This window comes from Hoplias malabaricus, chromosome 11 (assembly GCF_029633855.1).
Source record: "Hoplias malabaricus isolate fHopMal1 chromosome 11, fHopMal1.hap1, whole genome shotgun sequence".
NCBI lineage: Eukaryota > Metazoa > Chordata > Actinopteri > Characiformes > Erythrinidae > Hoplias > Hoplias malabaricus.
The window spans coordinates 18,945,021-18,969,600 of record NC_089810.1 but is presented as its reverse complement, the minus strand read 5'-3'; the positions used below and the strand labels follow the sequence as shown (position 1 = coordinate 18,969,600).

The window sequence follows — 24,580 nt, the reverse complement described above, 5'->3', positions numbered from 1 at the left end:
CGAATAATTCTTAATATTAAAAAGTCAAAGGTTTAGCGGAGAGAACCCGGCATTAACTAAACTCATATATACACTGCCTTCAGAGAATGATATGTACATAATGCACAAGGAATTGATAGTAGATGAAGAAGAAGAAAAAAAAAACCCACTGCCAGAACCAGTTTATCTTTGCAGCCTGCAGGGTCCTCGGGTCGTGATTCTTTACAGGTAAACAGCACCTGTACTTGCTCGAAGCAGACCCTCATTCTCAGATTCAGATTTGGCTTGCAGAAACAGGATCCCACCGCTTGCTCACAGTGGAATAAAAAGACGCCTTATGCACGCTTGAGGGAACAGTAACTAGTGGCAACCTCATTCATTAGAGTGCTCTTTAATGCCTGCCACGGAGCCACAGTAAATGTCCTGGAACGGCAGTTCATTTATAAACACAAGATAGGCAGGTTCTGACTGCGCTCACTGGGATGTATTGTTATGGGAAGAAAAGGATCATGTTCTCAGTGAAATTTCTAAATCTAGGGAGATACATAAAAAGGGGCTTGTTTCCGTTATGTGCGCTACAGTTTGGTGTGCACCGTCAACCATCAGCAGGCATAGACCCAACTCTAGAAATAAAGAGCTATTATGGCACTGAGGGTCTTTTAAGTGCCATGGAAGGACCCCAGGCCTCTGGGTGTAAAATATGCCTATTAATAGAAGAGGGAAAGTACATTATGAGGTCTTTTCCTGAGGATAGCCCCAGGCTTGACCAGCACTTCAGTTTAGCTAGGGGTCCTTTTAATACACATCATACATGCAGACCGTCAAGAATAGACAGTCAGGGAAGGAGAGAGGCAAGCTTGTTAATCCTTGTATTCTGGGTAAAGAGTTAAAGAGCCTGCACGGCTGGTTTTGATTGATGGGAAACAATAAATAGATCCTCAGGCAGGAACCCTCAGGTTAGGAGTCAAAACATTAGAGCCAGGACGTTAAAGTACAAGCAAAGGCACGGGTAGCAGATGCATATTTGAGCTGAATATGGAAAAATACAGGACTTTCTCCCCTTCAAGCCTTCCCATATTACGGTTCTGACATCTGGAGAGTATTGACTGACACACCACGCAGCCATGCTGTCTCTTCCTATGTGACCTCTGGCTGCCATGACTCACACTGCTGAACCAAGCAGGGTCCCACATATGTACAGCAGTGTTGAGAAATGATAGCAGGGGAGAGAGAAAGAAAGAGAGAGTGATAGAGAGAGGGGGCAAGAGAGAGCCGACCGAAGGAAAAAGACAGTAAAAATGCAGACACGTCAGCCCTTGCATCTGTTTCCCTCCTTCCAACCACAGCCATGTAAATGTAACGCTCCAACATGCACAGCTGACAGTGGCAATCTCACAAAAATGGCAAACTTCAGTCAGAGCATTCCGCACACAAAATGACACCCTCCACAAGCCCTTTTCCATTACAGATAAATGGGGCATAGGAGCCTAACTGGGACAGGACAATAATCCCCTTTATCTGTTTGCGAGGAAGGCAGCCAGCTTTACCTGTTACATCATTAGCTAGTGAGCATCACCAGGAGGGAAAAGAGAGTTTAGCTGATGTAACCCGAAAAATAACAGAGCATTAGGAACAGGCAGCACTCAGCCAGCTCTAAGACCTCAAGCCAAAGGAATGGCCCTGAGCAAATATATTTCTAAGACATAGTGCTGGCAAGGCAAGATCGAGAAAAGCACCAGGCGAAAGAGGAAGAAAGTCTTTTATCCAAATCAAGCCAAGCAAGGCTGACTTGAAATCACGGTGGAACAGCAAAAAGAAACTGCAGTTTGCTTATACAACACGGCATTAAATACCTAACTGAAGACATCTGTACCTTGTGGGGCATGCCATGTGTCATACTGCCGTAGTTTACCACATCGAGCCAACATAAATGCAGCTCAGCACTGCCGTGCAAATGTTTACCTTGATTAGCATTGCTTAGTTTACTTGTGTCAATATGCCCCGGTGCAAAATCTATATCTGAAACATAGCTACACCCTGGTAATGTGAGCTCTTAAATCCGATACTGTACAAACGCTCATGTTCAATAGATCAAATTCCATCACGACAGACAGCCTGAGCACTCGCAGCAAGCAGAGCCCGTAAAGATATGAAGATCAACTGATTGAGTCTGAGCTGCCAGTGCCAACAGTCATTTGCGGAGAGCTTTCACAGCAAGCGGGGACGACTGACACCAGAAGCAATAGTGAGCTGCTGAAGCTTTGGAAATTTCCAACTGAGAATTTCTCTGCCTTCCACAATCACTTTTACAGTTGATGGCACATCTTGAGAGGAGCCGTTTAGAAACCGGAGATAGACGGCGTAGGATGTAGGGGGGCTCTGGTTAAAAATATGCAAAGGGGGGAACATTGGTGCATCCTGTCCTGTTAGAAGGCCATGGGTGATTGTCCGTTGGATGTAAGAGCTCAGCCAAAATAAATAACTAGACGGGAACAGAACGAGTGAAGCATGAGCAAGCGTGCCTTTATGTAAGAGCCCTCTTAAAAAGCCATTGCTTCTGAACAGTGACGTTGCAGCGTTTGCTCTTCGGAATACATCACTGAATTTCTAAAGCATCAACTTTCTCATATTGTTTAATGACACAAGCGGGTTTTCTATTCTGTTTGCCAATTAAGTGACTTTTTTCAGCAGCTTTACAGAATTACCAGACTGAAACAGGCTGAAAGAAAAGGAAGCGAATGCCGGCTTCCTCTCCAGAGAGGTTTTACTTCTTTCTCTCTTGTGGTTTCTTTCTGTGGCAAAACCAGCAGGGAGACTCGCTGCCTATCTGTACTCAAATCTGATCTAAGACAGGAAAACAGTCATGTATCCTCAACAGTAGCAGCAATTTATCGCAGTATTCGCAGCACATTCTCCCAGAGAGCCAGCCTTTCTTCCCCTCACCCACCTCTCAATGGAAGAGACAGGATTTAAAGTGAGAGACCCTTTCAGTGGAATAAAACCTCTATTAAACAGACAGTGGGTGCCAGGAACAGTGTGATCTTTCCTACGAAGGCGAAATCTGTGGGAGGTCTCTCTAGGTGGGTCATTGCCGGTTCAGGAGAGCGGTGTGTGTGAGCGAGCACGTGTGTATGTGGTACTGAGCAGAAGGTAAAAATTAGGTGAAAGAGATGGGGTTAACGTGGGATAGGGTCTGACTGAGGTCGGATCTTATCATGATCCTATCTCTTTGAGGTAAACCCCAGATATACAACAGTAATGTTGATAGTTCACTGTCCTATGAAAAACATGCATCTCCAAAATAACTACTTTACAGGAGAAGGAAAAAACTTTTTTCAAAGGTAAAAAATAACAACATATTCCAAGTAAAATAAAGCAAAAATTGAGATACATATTTTTCATTGGACAGTGACAAAATACACGGTGAATCACACTCAGCGCTGTGTAGACACTGATGTGTGGGTGATGCGTTAGTGTGTGTGTGCATGGATCAGACACAGCAGGGCTGCTGGAGTTTTTAAAGCCCTCCGTGTCACCATGTATGTGTGTGTGTGTGTGTGTGTGTGTGTGTGTGTTTATACATAGTGAAGCAGCAATAAATAAGGGACAAATGGCATTAAGCAAATGGACTATTAAAGCTAGCGTACTTATTTTTATTATAGGTTTTAAAAGAATTGCAAAAGGAAATGTGGTTCTGTTGTGTTTGCAAAGGGATTAAACCTTCCAGGGTCTAAAACTCCACTTTCTCACTCTCTTTTACACATACACACAGAGCTGGTAAGTGGTAACTAGTAAAACTCTGCTCAGTGTCAGCTGTTTTTCGCCTCTTCTCTCCTGCCAAGAGGAAATTAGGGGGATCATTCTCTCTGTGCACTCCCACACAGGACAAGACACACGGCTCCTGGTAATTACACTTCACAGCCCACTCTTTGCACATTGCTGACCTTGTTCACCCACCTCTCACTATAAAAGCATGCAAGCTTGCCCAGTATTACGATACGCAGTCTCCAAGTAATTGGACGCAGGCACGATTTCTTAGCTTTTTGTGCTCTGAAGATTAGCACATTGGAGATAAACTGAAGTTATGATTCAGATTTTATTCAGGTTTTCTATATATATGCATATCAGGTCCCAATTCTTAGACACATTAAAATATGCTTCCTACTGAGATGCCTTAATCTGGCTGAACTTTAAGGCAGCAACAAACTGTTCCTCGGCCACGAAGGAAATCCCATGATACACTGCAAGCACAACTCTATTTATTTCACTCTTCTGCCAGAGAAAAAATAATTTAAATCGCGATAAAAATGGGAGGAGCTGAATATATTGCGCTTACACTCTTAGACAGCGCTAGCCGCTGAGGTAAGTAAACACCGGTTGCATGCAGTGGTTGGGAAAATGCCGTGATGCCATCTGCCTTATGAGGATAGACGTCCGTTAAAATGCTGCCTACTAAATCAGCTACCTACAGAGTCGGTGCCTACTTAGGCAGCTCACTAGGTTTTGGGACAATCCTTATATGTCCAAAAGTTTGTAGACACATATTCTAAGAATTGACCAAGTGTAGGCTAGAGCTAAGGCCATCTCCCACACCCCTGCACTGAACCGTTGGACGGTAAAACAGAATTGTCTTGTGTGACCGAACATTCCCGTGATGAGATGAAGTGGGGTTGGATCCAGAACTAATCGTCCATCATCATTTGTACCCATCTCTATTAATGTTTATGTGGCTGAAAGCAATCAAATCCTTAAAAACTTTGTTTCAATAGCAAAGGTATCAATGACGTCTTGATTTCAGAAGAAATATTAGACAAGTGGATGTCCATAAAATGTTAATTTACCTATGGTTTAAAAAGAAAAAAAAAACAATACAGGAAATGGATGCACAAAGTGGCTTTCATTCATAAAAGAGACCTATAGATTTCAAAGTAAGTTAGATTTCAAATCTAAAGTGCTGCAGGAGCAGACTGCCAACACAACAATTACTTACAAATTGCACTTTATCACTACAGCTGCAAAATGCTCCAACAAACTGAGACAGCTGATACGTGCCACTTCTGCAGCTCTTTTATTTTAACAGTTCAAAGAGAGCGATATGTTGGAAAATGCATCTATTTAGGCACATCCCTATAAAAGATCTCAGCTAAAGGGGATAAAAGCTTTTTAATTAAATGCTTATCGGCAAAACAACACAGTCCTTGAAACGTGTTATGATCATGCTTATACACCCTCCAGAATAGTGGCAGTTTGTAATGTCATCTATTTATGCAGGCTTGAAGTGATTACATCGGTCCAGCACGAACGTACAAACAAAATCACGACAGGCTTATGCAGGGTACAAAGTTTCTTCATTTTCAACTCATTTTCTTTTCACTTTAGCACACATACCCAAGCCTAATGTTAGCTTTGTTGGGATGATGACCCACGTCATTAATGTTAATGGCTAACAATGACCTTGGAGTCCTCAAAGTAGCATCTCAGAAAGCAAGATGCACATCTGGCAGTAGTCAGACGGACCTCTTAAAAGGACGTTTGTGTGGTCGTGTACCATACACACACACACACACACACACTGAGGTAGGGTGACTTAGATCCCAACAAAGTAAGCTTCTGTCTGAACAGTCTCTGAGTCCTACTGAATTCCTCCACTTTCCTCAGCAAAACCCAAACACGGCTGCAGCAAAACTGAAAGAGTTTAAAATGCAATAGGGGGCAAAAAAGTGAAGCTTTCAAGCAAGTCATCTGTTTCTAATGTTGGTGCTCTGGTGTGGATTACAGGCAAGTATTACTGGAGAACTCGGACTGACCCCGCATCTGCGTCCCCAGGGAAATGGTTCGCAGTGGCGATGAGGTGGGGGTAAAGGAGGGGGTGTGAGTCTAAACGCAACAGGCCCAGTGTTTAAAGCTACTCTACAATTCATGCTTTCTCAAGGTCCATTTTCTGTAACAAAGAAATCCAGTCTGCTTAAACCCACAGACAGCCCAATGCCTAAAAGGAATGCAGAAGAGAAAGGAAAGCAAGACAAGAAATTATGTCTGTAATAATAATAATAATATTTTGTAGTTATAAAGCACTTTTGAGGAACCCAAAGACACTTATCTGTAGGAAATATCTCCCAGGTGCAGTGGCTGAGAAGCTCCACATTGTAGTAAAGCACTCTATAAAGATCACATTCAATTTTCAAAGTAACATGCAATGTTGCTTGTTTTATCACATTAAATACAATAAGCAGCTGGATTCTCAGCAAGCCTTTGAGTTTTACAGCTCTCTTCAACAGCCTACTTTAGGGAAGTACATTCAGGGAATTTTAACGGGGAACCACCAGGAAGGCATCCAAAACCGACTGCAGCTAACCATCTACAAATCATCTGATAACTCATTCAGGATGCTTTAGCCACCGTCAAAAAGTGAGTCATTCAAAAAGGAACAAATCCGCAGAGGAAGGAAGAACATTAACCGCTTCCACAAACAGCTAATAGTCATTCGCGTCTAAACCATATGCTGCTGTTTGATAAGGAAACCCCCTCACCTGTAGTATCTGGACTGCAGGTAAGTAGAGCACACAGCTTTGGACACATGGCTGGCTGAGCCAAAGTCGATGACTTTGACCCTGTAGGGCTGCCGGGCGGGGTCCACTAGCATGATGTTCTCAGGCTTCAGGTCAGCATGGATCAAGCCCAGGCTCTTGAGCTTCATCAGGGCAGTGGCCACCTGCTGCAGGACGGGCCTGATGTACTTGAGCGGCAGTGGGCTGAACTTGTTCTGCTTCAGAAAGTCGTACAGATTCTGCTCGAGCATCTCAAAGACCAGGCACGTGTGGTTCTTGTGCTGGAAGCACTCGTAGGCCCGCACAAAGTTGTAGTCGTCGGCACTCTCCGTGCTGAGACGCGCCAGGATGCTGACCTCTATTTGACCCTGTAGGAAAAGGTGGACGATATGAACACATTGATATCATGGTATTTTCACTCTTAGAATATTACAAATAAACAAGGAACAATCTGCAAATGAACATTCTTGTCCTTTATGTGGCTAACATTGTGACAGTGTACAGTGTTTGCTGTTTAAGCCTCGAAAGTCTAAAAGAAAAATAATGACAAATATCCTGTTATTTGTCAATGTTTGTTTCTTCTTCTGATTGTTTTGAGCTCTAGAAGCATTCTCAGTTCTCGTTTGCTCTTTGAATAGGTCTCTAAGAACATGGAACACATTGTCGCAGCTAATAAAAGCAGCTCACCAGCATGGGAAAAAAAAAAAAATATATATATATATATATTTTTTTTTTTTTCCCCAATATAATGGAAGAACAGTGGAAAAAATAATCATACTTCCCCATTGCAAAATAATCATGAATATAAGGAAGTATCTGCAGTGCAGTACAAATCAAAATGCACAATTACTGTTTTCTCCAATATGTTGAATGCAACAAACAGAAATGACCCACTAAATTAGCATACAAAAGTCGTATTTAAATTTCTGCTTAGAAGGGGAACATGGTATATGCCTTTTCCACAAATTAACCAAGTTCCATATGGTCTTAATTAAACATCTCTGACATGCCTTGGTCAAAATACTACAAGGATCAAACAAACAGAACAACCAGTTTAAGCACCTGCTCCTTTAAATAATTTACAAAATCATCATCAGTCAATCACCAACCCACCTACAAAATTTGATACTGTCTGTGTCTGCTATATCCAAATCCTTCAGGTAGATCCAATTGAAAGTCCCTAAAACTAATATTTGGCTTATTATCATTCCAGTCATCTGCCCTGAAAGACTGGATTGCACTTCAGCAAACATTAAACATTAAAAAATGGCCTTTAAGTCAATCTTTTCTGCTGTTTGATTTTGTCACTTTTACCACTGTACATTTACTCATGTAACAAATATATAAATATCCCCTTCTTTCTCAAGTAGCACTTGCAGCTTGCCAAGCTTCTAGTGTAAATAAGTTTTTAATGAATTCACTCAGTCATTCATTATCAGTAACCACTTATCCAGTTTAGGGTCGCGGTGGGTTCAGAGCCTACCCAGAGTCACTGGATGCAAGGCACACAACCTTTGCCGAACACACCCTGGAGGGGGCGTCAGTCCTTCACAGGGCGACACACTCTCACACATTCACTCACACACTCTCACTTACGGACACTTTTGAGTCACCAATCCACCTACCAACTTGTGTTTTTGGACCGTTGGAGGAAACTGGAGCACCCGGAGGAAACCCACACAGACACTGGGAGAACACATCTCATCGCAGACAGTACCCCGGAGCGGGACTTGAACGCAAAACCTTCAGGTCCCTGTAGCTGTGTGACTGTGGCTACCTGCTATGCCACTGTGCTGCCCTTTTTTAATTAATTGCTTGGTTAAATTAAAATTAAAATAAAAATAAAAACATTCTCAAATCAGCACAAGAGCCCAGGGGTGAGAAACAAGGATAAGGTTTTTTTTTTTTAGCTATTTTGACTTCTCTTTATTCTCTGTTCTGTTTCTTATTTCTCCATTAACCTTGTCCTTAATCTTTCACATAAAGGTGGGCCTAACACTGTGATTAGAGAGACTCCGATAAAGGAGTGGGACAATTCTAAAGTGTCTGCACTCTGCCTCACAAAATCAGAACTACTCGTTTTATCCCATGTTTTCAGGCTTAGGCAACCGTGTGGCTTTATTTAATAGTTTGTGGGTTGGTAAGAGCGCCAGATACATTTAATAATGTGCGACCATTATTTTAAAATCTCGAGCAGCCAGTTGAGCTACACCTTGTAACACAATAAGGACATGGTTTATGTTTGATAAGTAGCACGCTCCAACCGTACCTGCCGGGCATACGATGGGTGGTTCTTCAGAATCTTGATGGCCACAATCTCACTGGTGCCACGCTTCCAGCATTTCACCACCTGACCAAAAGTGCCCCGACCCAAGAACTCCAGCACCTCGTATGTGTTGGTCATGGAGCACAGCACCTCGTGCTGCAGGAGCTGATAGTCTCCCTCACTGTTGGCGCCGCTGGTCTTGGACGTGGCCGTAGTGGAAGTGGTGGCCGCTGTTGCTGCGGCGATGCCCGCTCCACTCTGCCCGTTGTTCTGGATCATGGGTGCTGGCCCTTGCTGCTGCTGCTGCTCCTCCACCACGTGTACGCTGCCCCCCCTGCCGCTGTTTCCGTTGTCCAGCTCCTCGCTCTTGCGCTTAAGCCCACATCGCTGGTACGTGTCCAGCAAGCTGACCGTGCTGCGGCGCGTCAGGTTGTGGCCTCCGCTACCGCTTCCGCTGCTACTGCCTGTGCTGCCTAGAAGCTGACCGGCCGCACCGGACGTGCTGCTGCTGGCCGAGGCCACCACAATGTGACCTGGGCCGGCCGGGAAGAGGAGGGCCTGCTCGTAGGGCAGCGAGGAGCTGGACACCTGAAGGGAGGTGGCGTTGATGCCCACCGGAGCCACGGACACACTTTGCTTGCCGTTCTGACCGTAGACTTTGCCGTGCGTGCCGTACCCTGTCATGTCCCAGTTGCAGCTCTGCTCCACCTTCAGCTTCTTCACGCTAAAGAAGGCACTTGACTGGAGAGCGTGGGGGGAAAAGACTTGCACTTGCGAGGCCATACCTGAAGAAAAAAAGAGAAGCAAGAGGAGTGAATGTCAGCTATGTTTGAAACTTGAGCATGAGCTGTAAATAAAGCTTGCACAAGCCAAGGCAAGCCAGTCTGACTCAGAGTCCTGATGCAAATCTTATTGTATTGATATCTGCTCAGCTCCTGGGGCTGACATGATTAAAAATACCTGCTTCAGGGAAGCATCTGGTCAGGAGTAAAGCAACATTCATTTAAAATCTTTAAAAAGAGCCTGCACAAAAATAAATTAAATGCATATTTGGGTTCTACACCCAAGCCTAATGGATGTTTTGTAAATCAGAACTAGCTTTAATGAGCTATTTTCGATAGGTGATATAACATTATACTACCCACAGGAGGAAATACACAACAAACATTGCATCACAAGGTGTGTGTGATATTTCAATCTAGGTGTGTTTAAGGATTAGACCAGATTTATTATTTAATTCCATCTATATCCATTCCAGCAGTTCCTGCTAAGGTCGACCCAATACCAATAATCTAGTTTGAGGCAAAATTATTATGCTCTAGTTCAATTTGCTTACAGCTTTGGAGAAGCCCTGTATTTAGTACGTGTGTGAGGATGTGTGGACAGTGTCCTGTTAAAACATTCACATCTGAATCCGCCAGCTGTTTACATGGGATTGTTGTGGAGTTAATGATTTAAAAGCAGGCTATTGCTATATGCAGAGGAGACACAATTTCTATATGGTCCCCTCGGGGAGCTCTGTAAACACACTGATGTTCCATTATGTCAAGGCCTATGGAGGCACTCATCAAAAGCAAGGCCTAAAAGAGTTGCACAACTGCATCTGAGAGAATGACAGCAATTTTCTTTTGTAAGGAAGACCACTCAGGCAGCGTATGCATTGCAGTGCAGCGCAGCGCAGTTTCTACTACAGGGGTGAACATGCTGCTTTTTTCACAGATATCAGAAAAACGACTGAGGAGCATTTGAACTGCATCTCAACCCCAGATCCCGAAAACAAGACAACAAAAGCAGAACTGAGAGCAGAGGAGCTCCTGGGAACTCTCGGCTTCAGAATAAGCTGTGCTTCTCCAAGCAAACAAGAGGCCAAAAATAGCCCTTCTCAAACTGCACTGTTTGTAGCACTAAAATAATGATTACAGCACAAGCACAATTACACAAAGAGGATGCAGTAATGCTCTATTTACAGAGACTCCAATGCAGACCAAGTCAGAGATCTAACAAATAAAAGGTTCCTTCTGTGGACAAATCTCCCACACATGGAGAATGTATATACACACACACAAACACAGGTAACACACACTCACAGGGTACACACACAAATACAGATACAGCTTTTACAATAAAGCAAAGCAAGTGGTTCATCTAAAAGCCAAGCAGGATGAATTCATATCGTATTGGGTAGCTTTTTTTCCTCCTCGCTCTGTTTTCTTGCGCCAGCAAGTCTCAATTATGCTAATCTATTACCTGCATGAATTGAATTAATTCACATGATCTGTGTGAGATGAATATACAAGTGACGCTCCAAAGCCTGTTCACTCTTCTCCTTACAATAAACTGTTCTGCTTCTGTGCTGACTCTGTGGCATGAAGACCACATAGCTGAATTAAAATGAGGGTTGAGTGGCAGTTTGCGTGTCCTGATTTTACCATGAGAATGCATTAAGTGTACGTGAAGCCAGGGGACGCAAGCCAGCGACTGCGCTACATCCACCGTGGCAATCTGATTATAATGCATGAACACAGGAAGCTTATTTAAAAGTAGTTTGTCCACGCGATATCATAATTTAACTGCTGTATCTGGCAAAATGCAACTGGCTCTGGTTAGCATCTGCTGTGACCAATTCATAATTCTGACAATAAAAATGAGGCCCTGCACACTGCATTTCTGTATTTGTTATCAGAGTGGACAGAAAACATACACAGGATATCTTCCATAAACACCATAAACAGCATGCTGCCCATCTGACGGTCGGCCATGGGAATTATTCCTTCTCCTCTGTGGCTTTGTCTTGCGAGAAAATAATGAATCTCATTTGGGTTGAGGAATTCCTTGATGCAAGGACATTCCCAGGGCAGGAAACGGAGGGAGGATGCTTAGCACGGCTGCTTTGTCATTATTATGCATTTCTGAATTGTGCTGATAGCTACACTTTCAAAACCAGCCTCCTCTCCATACACTCACTTTGTCCGTCCGTCCCCCTCGTTTAAGACACATCGCTTTTCCTCCTCTAGTTAGGGAGCGTCAGTTCTGACAGCACTTATCATTCCTACAGTCCTCTGGTCTTATCCCAAATGCCGGAGGATATTTCCGTTGCTTTTATGGTTGCTCCTGGTCTCTACTCTGGCCCACTCTAAGGGTTCCTTTTAGGTCATCATCATTGGCCTGCAGTCATGTTGCTCCTCTGTAGGGCCCTACTGTAATACCATATGTCTAAAAGTTGGTAGACAGCATATATTAGTGAATTCAGACATTTTACAGCCCAACAATAGTGCATACAGCATGTATATTCTCTATAGAAAAGCATGGTATGAGTGGGGCCATTTTGTATGAGTGGGAATGGCCTTTGTAAGCTATAACTGCTATATTCAACAGTACCTATCCCTACTTATGTGTTTGGTGAATGTCATCAAATCACTAAATGTTCCACCATCTATTCTAAAGCCTTCCTAGAAAGGCTCTTACAGGGGACAAACAACTGAAAAATAGCATAACCTTTATTTAACAAATGTTTGATGAGCATGTGTCTACAAATATTTGACCATGTAATGCTTAATGTGTGGCCCATGAAACTAGCCTGCTATAGGAAGTGTCCTAAAAATCTTGTCAATAAAGTTCATAAAGCTATATTACCTGTTTTGTAATCAAATTAGTGCATGCCTCTAATCTGTTCATTTGCAAGCATTTGAATATGTTCCAGGCTCACACTTGCTGTTATTACAGCAAATCAGACTGAACTTATAACCTTAGCTATTGGCTAAATTATATTGCCTTACTGTTGGCTAAATGACAGAGACATCCACAAGATTTACTTTAAAAAAGTTTTGGTCAATCACACAAAAAATGTTATATATAGTGAACAGAGGTCATACATCAACAAAACTGTAACATAAGCTGAGTAGCTCCATCTCAGCTACTAATGTATTTATTTAACATTAGACAGTAATTCCTCTTTCACACATGAACAAAGAATTTCTAGAGAAATTCTTGAGTGTCAGGTCCAGAGATGTCCCGGAGTATTCCTTTCTCACATGCAGCGCACAGCAAGAGATTTTTGTATCAGACATGTTCTCCCAGCTCAAAAATGTTCCGCATACTTTAGGCATGGGATGGAGCCTGTGAAGCACAAATGCAGGAAATGTTCCTAAACATTAGGAACTGTTCTCACATGCACTGACTTGGATTTTACCCAGAGGGGTAAAAGGAGTTTGACCCTCCTCGAACTCTTCACCTTGACATTGTATTCAGACCTTGCAGGTCCCAAATTCACCAGGTCTGTGAAGTCCTGCTAGAGTCCACTGGAGCAAAGTAATAACAATCACCCGCTAGGGCTATTAGGAGCCCAGCCCTATGCTAATCCCATAAGCTACTGGGCCAGATGTCTCTCCTTGGATTATGTTTTCTTTCGTCAGGTCTGTATGCTATAAATAATTTGGATTTGATCAGTAGCTGAAGACGACTCTTTGTGCATTTGTGTGCATTAGAAAGGAGGATGGGAACAGGACGGTGGGGTGGGGTGGTGTAGTAAGTCCACCAAAATCACAGCTGCTCAGACAGAACATCCCTGGAACTCACAGCAGTTGGCATGTCTGTTAATCTGGTCCTTAAAGCTTGTGACACATTCAGATTACCAGTGTTCAAAAAAGCTAGCCTCCAATAATCCACTGTGTAGGCACCATTCCTGCACCGTCCTACAATTCTGACTGTGTTCAAGATCCAGTGTGAAAAAGCTCAGTCGAAACATATAGACCATACCCTCAAGGCCTATGTAAAAAGAAGTATCTAACTGGACTCACTGGTTGCTGCACAAACACACCCTTTGAAAAATGCAGATACGTTATTTTAAATACAAAGTGAGAGGTCAAATGGCAAGAATGTTATCTCTAAACAACATGCATCTGCAACAATGTGCTCTGTCTCGCCTGACTTCAATCTCTCAACGGTCAGCCATTCATAAGTGTTTATGGCTTGGACTACGACCACCCTCCATGTTGCTGTTTGGTTAATTTTCACTGCCTCTATCGTATAAAAAGTTCAAAACACAGGCCATAAAACTCTGAACTCTGAATTTACTGAACTCTATGACACATATAAATCTGTTATGGTCCATTGTTTAACAATGAGGCTGCAGGAATGCAAGCATTTATCATACCTGACAAAAACCACACTGTTTTAAAGGCAGTTGCCTCAGAGCACACCAAAGGGCTACTTTCCTGCTTTCCATGGGAAGAATGATGAAATGGTAATGGCCTGTGTTTTGAGCTAGACTATTTTTCTGTCAAAGATCAGATAATCAGCTTTTTTTGGTGGGCAAAGCATCCAAAATGCTTCAATGGACAGGAGGAGACAGACATCAGAGAAAAGAGAGATATTTTATTTGTGCCTTGATTATATAAGGCCTCAGTATTGAGTATTGGCTCCTGTAATCACAAGAAAATAGCACCTTATAAAAAGAGCAATGACAAACTGCCTGCCATTTCAATCACTCCGACCTGGGTTTCCAAAACCAAAACATCTAACACGTCTTTTTTTTTTTGAAGAAACTGGCCTCTTCAACAAATACTCTTGATATAGTCAAACCAGACACACTACCCAACAACCACAGAGAGCAAATAGACCTTGATTGTTTAGCCCATTCCCAAGCAAATTATACAATAGCACACTTGGTTGCAAATACTTTATCTATGTTAAACAATAGTCTGTAGACCCTGAGATCTAAAAGATCAGCCGGAAACGCATTGTGAGTCATGTGTTTGGTTGACCCAGGAAGTAGACATTTAGGAAAATCAGTCAGGGAAGAAATCACTGGTTAATGAACTGACCTTAGCTTGTCTAGACAAAGCATTATCCCCCGTGGCTCAGAGTAAAGGCCACTGTAGCCTGCCATCCAAAAGGAAAACACCGTAGTAGAGGTGTTTGGTTTTCTCTGCCTCAACAGTGGGGAGAATGATTTTAAAATGTGAAAGCACTACTTGTTGCGTTGAGCTTGTGCTATGATTTGAACTGCTCGTGCTGAAATTTTAACTGCTTGGTCTCAAATTTGAACAAGGGCTCTCAGACTTTCAGTGCTCACGCCCAGGTTTATCTGGTTTGCTCATAAACCATTCTGTGCTCACACTCAAATTCCCAGCACTTTTTCGCTGCCATAATTCCTCAGCCAAAAATAATTGGAAATGTGAGTGATATATTCATTTGAATACACCAGTGTTGATTTGATAAAGTATTAAGCACATTTGATGGTGCAGCCATTTGGAAATTTAAAAAATGACTCAGTGGAATGGGAGATTTGAGCAAATCATATGAACAATTTAGCACTCACATTCTCAAGTCTCAAGCACTTTCTTGAATCTAATTTGAATTTAAATATCTCTTTATTGATTCTGTTTTCATCAGTTCATATTTGTTATTCATAACCTGAGGCTGCTGGATCTGTCACTTTTCAAACCATAGGGTCTCTGTTTGAAACAGGCTCCAATGACAATGTGAAAAGGAGTGGTAGTAACAATTTCATTGGTGAAATAAACATGTAGGAATGTCTGGCTGAGGATGCGTGGCAGATCAGTGCACTGAAAACCTGAGCACGAACAGAGAACGCTCACAAGCACACGGGATAAACTAGAGAGTGAGCACTGAAAATCTAAGCATGTGCAGCGCATATCTGAGAGCAAGCAGTGAACACTTGAGCGCACGTAGTGCAATGCTAAGCAAGTATATACTTATTTTTCATAAGAGTAACCAACTTCGTGAGTGCTCTACGAAGAGTGCTCTGACATTTTAAAAAGATGCTCTAACCTTTTGGCATTAAAATAATTGAATATCTCTGGTCTTTAGTATGAATTCAGACCTTTTCTGTGGGCAGCGTTTATCCTAAAAGAAAAAAAAAAAAAAAAAAAAAAAAAAAAAAAAAAAACTGTTGCTTGAAATTTTTCTTTTTAATGTTAATAAATAACAATACAACAAAAGCTGATCTCTGGAATGTAACTCGCTCGCTCACATTGAGTTCTAGCTTTGACCTAGCTTAGACTCGAAACAAGGGGTTAGCTAAATATTTTTCCTGCACTCCACTACTTCTGTCTCTTGGCTTTGACTCTGAGGTTTCATTAAGAGTTGGCATGAAGTCAGCAAGTGTAACACTAAGCAACACATGCAGATGTCCTACATGATCATCAACACAATTGTTAGTATAATATTAAATAGCCATTATTGACTAATTGGTATTTAAGGCTTTGTGGTATCTTAAGGTCAGCTTGCTTTCTGAAACGTTAGGAAGTAACACAGTTTATGGGATGGTAGACATTCTGCATATCTAAATGAATGTACACAAGCACTGGAAATGTGATTTTCATCATATGCCCCACATCCTATACAACAGTGGCACTACCCATCTATTACAGTGTGTGGCCTTGTTCTTTCAGAAGCGTATTCACATGAAGTTATTTCATGAATTACATTTTAACACTCCTTATTCCCCTAATCTCCCCCCTCCATGCTCATCAACCCTAGCTTTTATTTACTATTCTCCCCACTGTGCGCTCCCACCATTCACTTTCAAATCCAATACTCTCCTCCCAACTTCTACTCCCCAAACCATCTTTTATCATGCTTTCTTGAACATTCATCGCCTCTTTGCCAAGCTGCCCTCCTCACCCTTTTGTTCTCTTCTTTCCTCTCTTCTCCTCCTCTCCTCTCCTCTGTATCATAGACCCCTCTCACCTCTAGAACCCCCACTTCCCCTCCCCTCTGCCCTCCTCCTCTCCCCTCCCATTTCTCATCAAATGAAACACTATAATTCCTGGGAGAGCAGAGGCAGGGAAGCTCTGGCTATTGTCTTTGTTCATAACAGTGTGTATCGCTCACTCAGAGAGCTTATGTGCAGGTCTCAGCACTAAGGAGAGCTTGGAGGGGCACGGATTGCAAATATGAGGGCAGACAGGGATTATAGTTCCAGGAGGAACTGGCTAATGCTGGCTGAACTGGCCTTTTTTGCTATCAAAGTATGCCCTGTTTGAACTGACCGGTCATAGTTCCAGCTCACACTGTGTATTTTTAGATTAACCTTCCTAATTCCCCACACGTCACACATGCCTTGGAACATCTTATATTTGGGTTAATTACTGAAGCTCAGAGAAACAAGCTGATTAATTCACAAAGTGTAGATTCTGAACACTTTACCATACCACATTTGTGATTGGAATTAGAAGAGAGGTTGTATTATAATTAGAAATGGAGTTACATTTACACAGGGGAGAAGTTAGATATTTGGTCTTGAATTTGATATAGATTTAAAAACAAATATGACCATAATTACACCATTATATCCTTACACATTGATTCTGTAGTTACATCATTCTGTAAATACTCATTATGGCCTGGTTCATGTTTATTGAAATATCAACCAGGACATAATGAGCATGTACAGAATTGTATAAATACAAAATAAATGTGTAAATATATAGTGGGGTAATTATAGACCCATAATTTAAAATAATTTTAAAATAAGTTATTTTAAAATCTGTAAAAAAAAAAAGGTCTACAAATATTACTAGATTAACTTATTGGCAAATGACAATTTGTGTTATAATCTGGGGTCAAACAGCTGATTACGTCAACAGAAATTATTGGTGAAACTACACCAGAACTACACTACACAAAGGCATCTAGACAGAGTCACTGGGTGAATCCCAGTTAACACAATGCCCCTAACATTTAGCCCGACCCCTCCGATTTGCCTAGGGGTGCTATGTCTCAGTTCATGTTGGGATAGAGGGGTGGCCTCTACTATACTATATGGCCCTTCAAATTGGTTTCAGGGTCGCACTCCTGATTGTTTTGAATGCTATGCAAATTACCGGCAAGATGGCTGCTCAAGGAACTAAATAAACCCACAAATATCAATATTTTCTCCTTTAAAAAAGTCAATACCCATTTTATTATTGAAGTTTAATGTAGTATAACTCATTACTTCATTATATATCCCTAGTAGAATGCTGATATCTAGCTAGTAAATTTCCAGTTTCATATTAAAATGTTAAAGCAGTTGCAGTCTGGCCCTGACACTGCTGCAACATTTATGAAAGAACCAGAGGTTTTAATATACGTGATGATATATGATCTATAAATGTTTCTGAATGTAGTAACTCAATAACTTGTAACTCAGTTCCAATAGGTAAGGTTCCGCTCTAAAACCAGGGGTAGGGGTAAAAATAAGAAATGGGATTGGGCCAATCTCTGTCCCTCTGTTGATCCTCTCTCTATCTCTTCTACAAACTCACACACAAATGCACTAAGGTGACCCATAAAGATGTTGAGACCTTCCTATAATGACAAACGGCCGGTATCTGATCTTCCTGTAGCCAAACGAGAAGGAGGCGAGTGGGCCGAGCAGCTGTGGCTAGAGCAGTTAAAGCCATTGACATGTGTTCCAACAGCCCCTGAGAAAGAAAAACAAACAGCGCACTGTCACACAGAGCAGTGCCCTCAGCACGGCCTGTTACTGACTGCTTTATCAGGCCTGTGTGTGTGTGTGTGTGTGCAGGTGGGGGATGGGGTTGTGCATGTGCATATGTATGTGTTTGAGTATCTGTGTGCAACTGACTGTGAGAGAAAGTGTGTTTGTGTGTGTGAGAGAGAGAAAGAGCATGTATAAGGGAAATATCTCGTCAGCGATTGGGAAGTTTACACTGGATTTCTTATTAATGAAGTCATGAGGGCAGTAAAAGCGCAGCTCACAGAACACTAGCATCCTGCCAATGCCTGCGCAAGAACTTCATATGAACTTTACGAGCTCAGCATGACTAATGTAACTATTTTCCATAACTCACAAGAATGTGCAGTTCACAAGTAGCTGCTTAAATATTCACAGTCTCAGTGACTGATTAGCAAAACCAGCAGTCTATCGGACCAGACCCTGACTCCAGCACAAGGCTACGTGAGGAAATGGTCCACACTGTTATCAGGACGCTGCACAAGGAGAGGTGCCTCAGTTAATGATCCCAACCATGCAATGGATTAGCACCCGCTGATAAGCCCCTTAACTTGTAAAGTTATTTTTTTATATATTAATATTGGTGTATATATATAAATGTGATAAAAAAACACCATAATGTTGTAGTAGGTTTCAAAGCATTTTGTGTGACATATAATAGCTATACAAAGCTTAAACCTTCTCCCAGTCTTTTCCCATTTTATGGTAATTATTGCCTAGTATTAAAAATAAACTATGAATAAATTGCGTATATTAATTTGCTAGGTTCAGTCGCTAACATCAAAATCACCATTATTAAATCATGAATTATGAACATTACAAAGACGGCACCTGTTGCTTCGCTTCGTACACCAAATATCATCAACATAATATGAGCAAGACATTATTTTGCTGAGAATGTAGAAGCAGTGGTATGTTCCTCTAAGCAAGACAGGGCCATTCCTAGCTCAGAAATATAATGATTTAAGTGTTCTACTTATTCTCACTCACAGAGCTGTCACAACCATGTTGTATGGTGTAGTACCATAAAGGCAGAGACCTGTCCTTAGGACCCTCCACATGTATCACGTTTCTGCTCTGTCTCTAGGCATCATTTGAGGGCCCTGAAGACCAGTTTGAAAATCACTGCCATGAAGAGCATTTTAAGCACATTAGTGCCTCTATCAAGTAGAAGTTGTTAGTGCTAGTATTTATACGAATCACTTCCTAGATAACTATCTAAGCTGTTTACATATCTGTAGGTTCAAGAGCTGATGTGGTAGCTTTTATGTGTGTGTGTGTTTTGCAGGATTTGCTGCGCAGGGTGGCACTTCAAAGAGCACAATCTAAACTGCCTGCCAGACCCTAACCACAGAGTCACTACACCAGAGCCAAACCAGGCTAAGATGAAGTGAGAATAAAGCACACAAACACACACACATGCACGTACACACACACACACGTTGACATGTTCAACCAGAACAGATGCAAAGCATACCCTGCAAATATGATGCTACAGAGATAACACTATTACTGACAACCACGTATCCTACTGCCAACACTTCTGAAAAAGTAACACAATATTTGAAAATGTCTCAAAAAAGTCTGAACCACATTTTGTTCCATAAAAAAAAGGCAATTTTCTCCTGGCTATAAGTTTATTGCAACAGTCTTCAGAGGAATACTGAACATTTGCCAAGTGCCGGCTCAGGCAGTGCTTCCTGTGAAGCATAATCTACACACAAAGCCTGCTCTGGAGTATACCACTCAGATAAACAGACACGGGAATCGCCCTGACTCCTCCCAATGGAAGCAAGGCAGCTTTCCTCTGAATTCATCACAGTTAGGCCCTGGTTGATATGAACATTTTGTGAGCACTAGCCACTACAGAAACATAAAATGTCAGATAATGCCTGGCTTTTCCAGTTTTGTTTCCTAAAGTTTTGTTGGTATCTATGTGCATCTTATTTGATCTATTATGTGATCGTGCACTCACAGAGTGTCATTTTGTTTCCCATCGAGCTGACTGTGCTCCTCCACATAGATCAACCCAAAACCTTGTCAGCTTCAAGAATAAAATAAAAACACCACCACAAAATAATCAGGACAAGAGTGGTTCTGACTTACATGCTGCTCAGTCACTCCTTTTCACCTTTCTAAGTCTAATAATAATCCAGCCACGTGTGATGCTTCAGAGAGCTCAACTCCCAGAAACATCAATCCCACGAGCCCCCAAAAAACAAACTCCAGCCCCATGAGGCCTACACACCAAGGGGAGTAGAATGTTAATAACACATTAATACTTACCAAAAAAAAAAAAAAAAAGCCAGGGAGTAATCTGATTTGCGAACAGTCTGACATTTTCTTAGAAGGCAAGAATGAAATTACAGGCCCAGACAGAACAAAGGAGCCCTGCACGCAAACATACACTCACACGCACACATACGAAAAACAATGGCTTCAAAATAATGAAATCAGTGACTCCATCAGAGTCTGTCTGCAGGGATTAATTGGCTTGGCGAAAAGCTGATGAATGAGTTTGTGCATGGGTTGTAAATTTTTATTCCCTTTATAAAAGACAAATTGGATAACAAAAACCACAGTCTTTTAAATGAGTTTTACATCTTTTTCTTTAATCATCGTCAAAGGGAAAAGGTAATTGTAGGGCTGCGGCCTTTAGGGACACAGGAGGGGAAAAAAACACCTTGCTGTTAGCAGCCTGTTTCCAAGATGCATTTCTGAACAGTACATTTTGATGATTCAAAGAGTTACACTTTAGTGATGTCTTATACAAATAGGCTTTGAAACTCTTAATGGGATATTGGGGGGGTCATATTATGTAGCTGTTTTTACCAGTTCTGGAATCACTGGAATCACTGGGAACAATGGGATTGGGATTATTGAAATGCTGTACGCTTTTTTAAACGTTTGATAGCCATGTGTAATACATTGTCACATGAACAAATCTGAATTAAGCAAATTATTATTCCCCTGTGTGGAAGCTTAGGAACATCACATTTGAGACTGGATACTGGACATACAGTCTGGAAAAACAGCAGAATGCATGCCATACTCACTAAACCTGCACACACACAAGATACACACCTTTATTGACAGAATCCTTAATACCCGACACTTCAGCTGATAAAATATGTGGGCTCCGACAACACACACACCTGCTTTTGTACTAATGCCTCTTACCATAAGCCTGAGAATATGCAACTGAGACAAAGCAGTAGCTAGATTCGGCAGAAAATGTCCCCATATTTTTAGATAGCTTCATGTTCATTAACAGAGTTTATTTGAAAGCACAGCCATGGTGTTTTCTGTCTTATCCTAATTTAGTACTTTGCATTTGACGTGTGGTTAGCCTTGCAATGAGAGAAGGAGGGAGGGTGGGAGAGAAATGGTGAGAGAAAAGCCTTTGCCTTGAATATGCAGACCTGTGAACATTTATTTAGTGCTTGAGCAAACATATGTCCATGGCTTATGGGCCTTGATTCCAGTAGAAATAGACCCTAATGTTCAACTGTCATCTACAATTTATGTACAAATGTTATCACACTGCATGAAGAATTATATAAATAAATAATCAGACATACATTACTTATGATAATACTGAGATAATATACCTATTCATGTTTGTCAAGAAACTAGAACCGTGCATCCATCATTAAAGGCAGCATCATGCATCAAACGGGACTCAAATTTCCACTTCTTGTTCCATTTTACTCTGCTGTATTCGAAAGGCACGCAGCCAACTGATCTGGGGGCTGAAAGAGTTTAGAAGCACATAGTCAAAGCCTCTGAATATATCACTGTCAGTATGTTCAGTAAGACAGGCTCGGTTGGACTCATGTCTATAATGAAGGTAAGTAATCCACTGCACATGGGTTCTGCTACGGCTTTTATGACTGTGCAGTGGTTGAGGTTCCCTAACGGTTTACTTTGGACATCCCCGTCCCATTATACTTCTCAGAAATGAATGACCTTATTTTCTCTCTAGCACAGAAAACCTTTGCCATCTCTTTTCTCCTTTTGTGGCTTTGGTTTGGTTATTATCTTTGAAATTGAACATTGAAGTTTGGACTCTAAACTTTAGCTGAAAACACAAATATTAAGCAGTGAATTGAGCATTTTATTTTGATTAGAAACTGCTTTTTTATTTTGTAAAAATGACAAATATCTCTTTAGGCATCACAGTGGTTCTAAGGGGAGTCTCGCTGCCATATACTTCCTGGGTCTTCCAGGGTACAGGGTTCGACTCATTGCTACAGCAACTGCCTGTAAGGAATTTGAGGCTCCCTGTGTCTGTGAGGGTTTCCTCCCAGTATAAAGGGTAATTTTGATAAATCATCCGGCTTTAGCTTGTGTATTTGCTGGACCGCTTAGCGGGCCGGCCTAGAAGAGGCATTTTCTCTTACTGACTGACTCACTCCTAATGCGTGAGTAAGAACTGTTAGTTCAGCCATATTTCTCAGAGGGAACTTAACGTGACGCTACTACACCATCTGTAATTAGTTCAGCCATATTTCACATAGGGCTTTTCCACCAACAAGGAACCGGAATGGTTCCACTTTGAGAATTTGAAACTGTTTGGTGTGTTCCCACTGTCATTAAACAGGTTCTCAAACCAGAAAAATTTGTTCCCAACTGGAACCAAAGAAGAGTAGGTTCTTCAGCATGAACCATGGCTGAATAATAGTAAATAAGACTGGCTCCATTTGTGTGTTTCTGGGGCTGTGTTTGGCGCGACACAGTGTGCACCGGCTAGGTACGTTTGAGTGTGTTTTTGCCTGAGATATTGTAAAGGGAAGTGGTGGGGAGACATTTTGTGGTGTTAGTGTGTTCATAAAACTCCATATAGCTGCACACAGCCACCTTAAATTTCACGTGCTGTACTCTAACATGTTACATTGAATAAATAAGTAAATGTAATTCTTAAACCAACAAAATGTTCTTGGTCTTCTTTGTTCTTTGGTGGTAGAACAGCTAGTATATATTTTTAAATAAAATGAACAAGAAAAACACTGATGCCGGTGTTATTTATTATGACAAAACTTGTGAAAACCTTTTTTCATTTCTGCATTTATTAGTCCTGCCCTCTATATTTTCTGTACAACATAATCACATATTTAAAACCACATGTAAACAAAGACATTGATATGAAGCACCAAAGCTTCTCCAGATCTTTCAATGACCAGGGTATGTATTTTGGGCTTTCCTGTTTTTGAAATGCCAGAAACACCTCTGTGACAATGGCTATATGGCTAATGGTGCTCTGGCAAAACTGGGCTTGCCTAGCTCTTGGTTTGAGTGTGTGTGTGTCTGTGTTTCCACAGTGTTTCCTGCATTGTGCCTATGATACTAGGTAGGCTCCAGCTTGACAGTGATGAAGATGAAGCAGTTACACATGAAGTATCTTGCTTTTTATCTTCTGAACCCTTATAGCTCCAAACTGAGACATGCATAAGACACAAATGAAAATAGACAAACAATACACTTTAGGACATTTTTAATGACTTCTGACATGTCTTGATAAATGTGTTTTATAAATACATAAACATATAATATATAAAGGGAAAAATACATATTTGCAAGCAGCTCAACAGAGCTTGATGAAAAATGGCATTTTGATTCCAAAACTGTACAGTAAAAACACATTATAGTGTAAGATACAGAGGGTTAAGCTAGCTGACCCGCTCCTGTCCACTTCGTGCTGAGTCTCTGAACAGAAATTCACTGGAAAAATCTGTGATGTTTCTTAACTTCAGTGAACATGAGCGAACCTTGCACAGCATACTTGCTGTCAGACTCAACATCTTTTTAAACAGCCGTGATAGGCTACATCCAGACTGCTCTCTCTCTCTCTCTCTCTCTCTTTCACACACACACACACACACATACACACACACACACACAGTTGGAAGATTTGTCACCCAGCATCAGGCTGGTCTGAAGTGTTAAGGAACCAGTCAGATTCGATCCGTCATCCAGTGGCCAATTACAGGCCACACAGCACTCTATTTCCAAACATGTTTATTTTTGAATGCTGCCTTAGACAATCATCGTAAGAGGATCAGCACTGACACAGGCATGAGTCTGACACACACATACACAAACACAGTCAATATGTATGTTAGTGATAAAAGTGTTGAGTCCACCCACTCTCCCGTCTGCTCTTCACATTCCCAGCCTGCTGAGTGCTTGCTGCTCTCTGGTGTTTTAGTGCGTGTGGTCAGTCAGTGTAACCTGCCCTGGCTCTCAATGTGCTGTTTAAGCATCAAATAAAACAGAGGCTCGGCACATGGCCTTTACACAGCC

The 24,580-nt window shown here is 41.7% G+C and overlaps 1 protein-coding gene across 4 annotated transcripts in view; it reads right to left on the bottom strand.

Annotated features, from left to right (window-relative positions):
• hipk2 (homeodomain interacting protein kinase 2) overlaps positions 1-24,580 on the bottom strand; it is a 117,357-nt gene that overhangs the window by 78,649 nt on the left and 14,128 nt on the right. For all 4 annotated transcript variants that reach the window (XM_066684794.1, XM_066684795.1, XM_066684796.1 and 1 more), the window contains exons 2-3: positions 8,797-9,578; positions 6,510-6,895 (exon numbers count right to left, since the gene is read on the bottom strand). In XM_066684794.1, the coding sequence (XP_066540891.1) occupies positions 6,510-6,895; positions 8,797-9,578 (1,168 nt within the window). The remainder of the gene's footprint in view (positions 1-6,509; positions 6,896-8,796; positions 9,579-24,580) is intronic.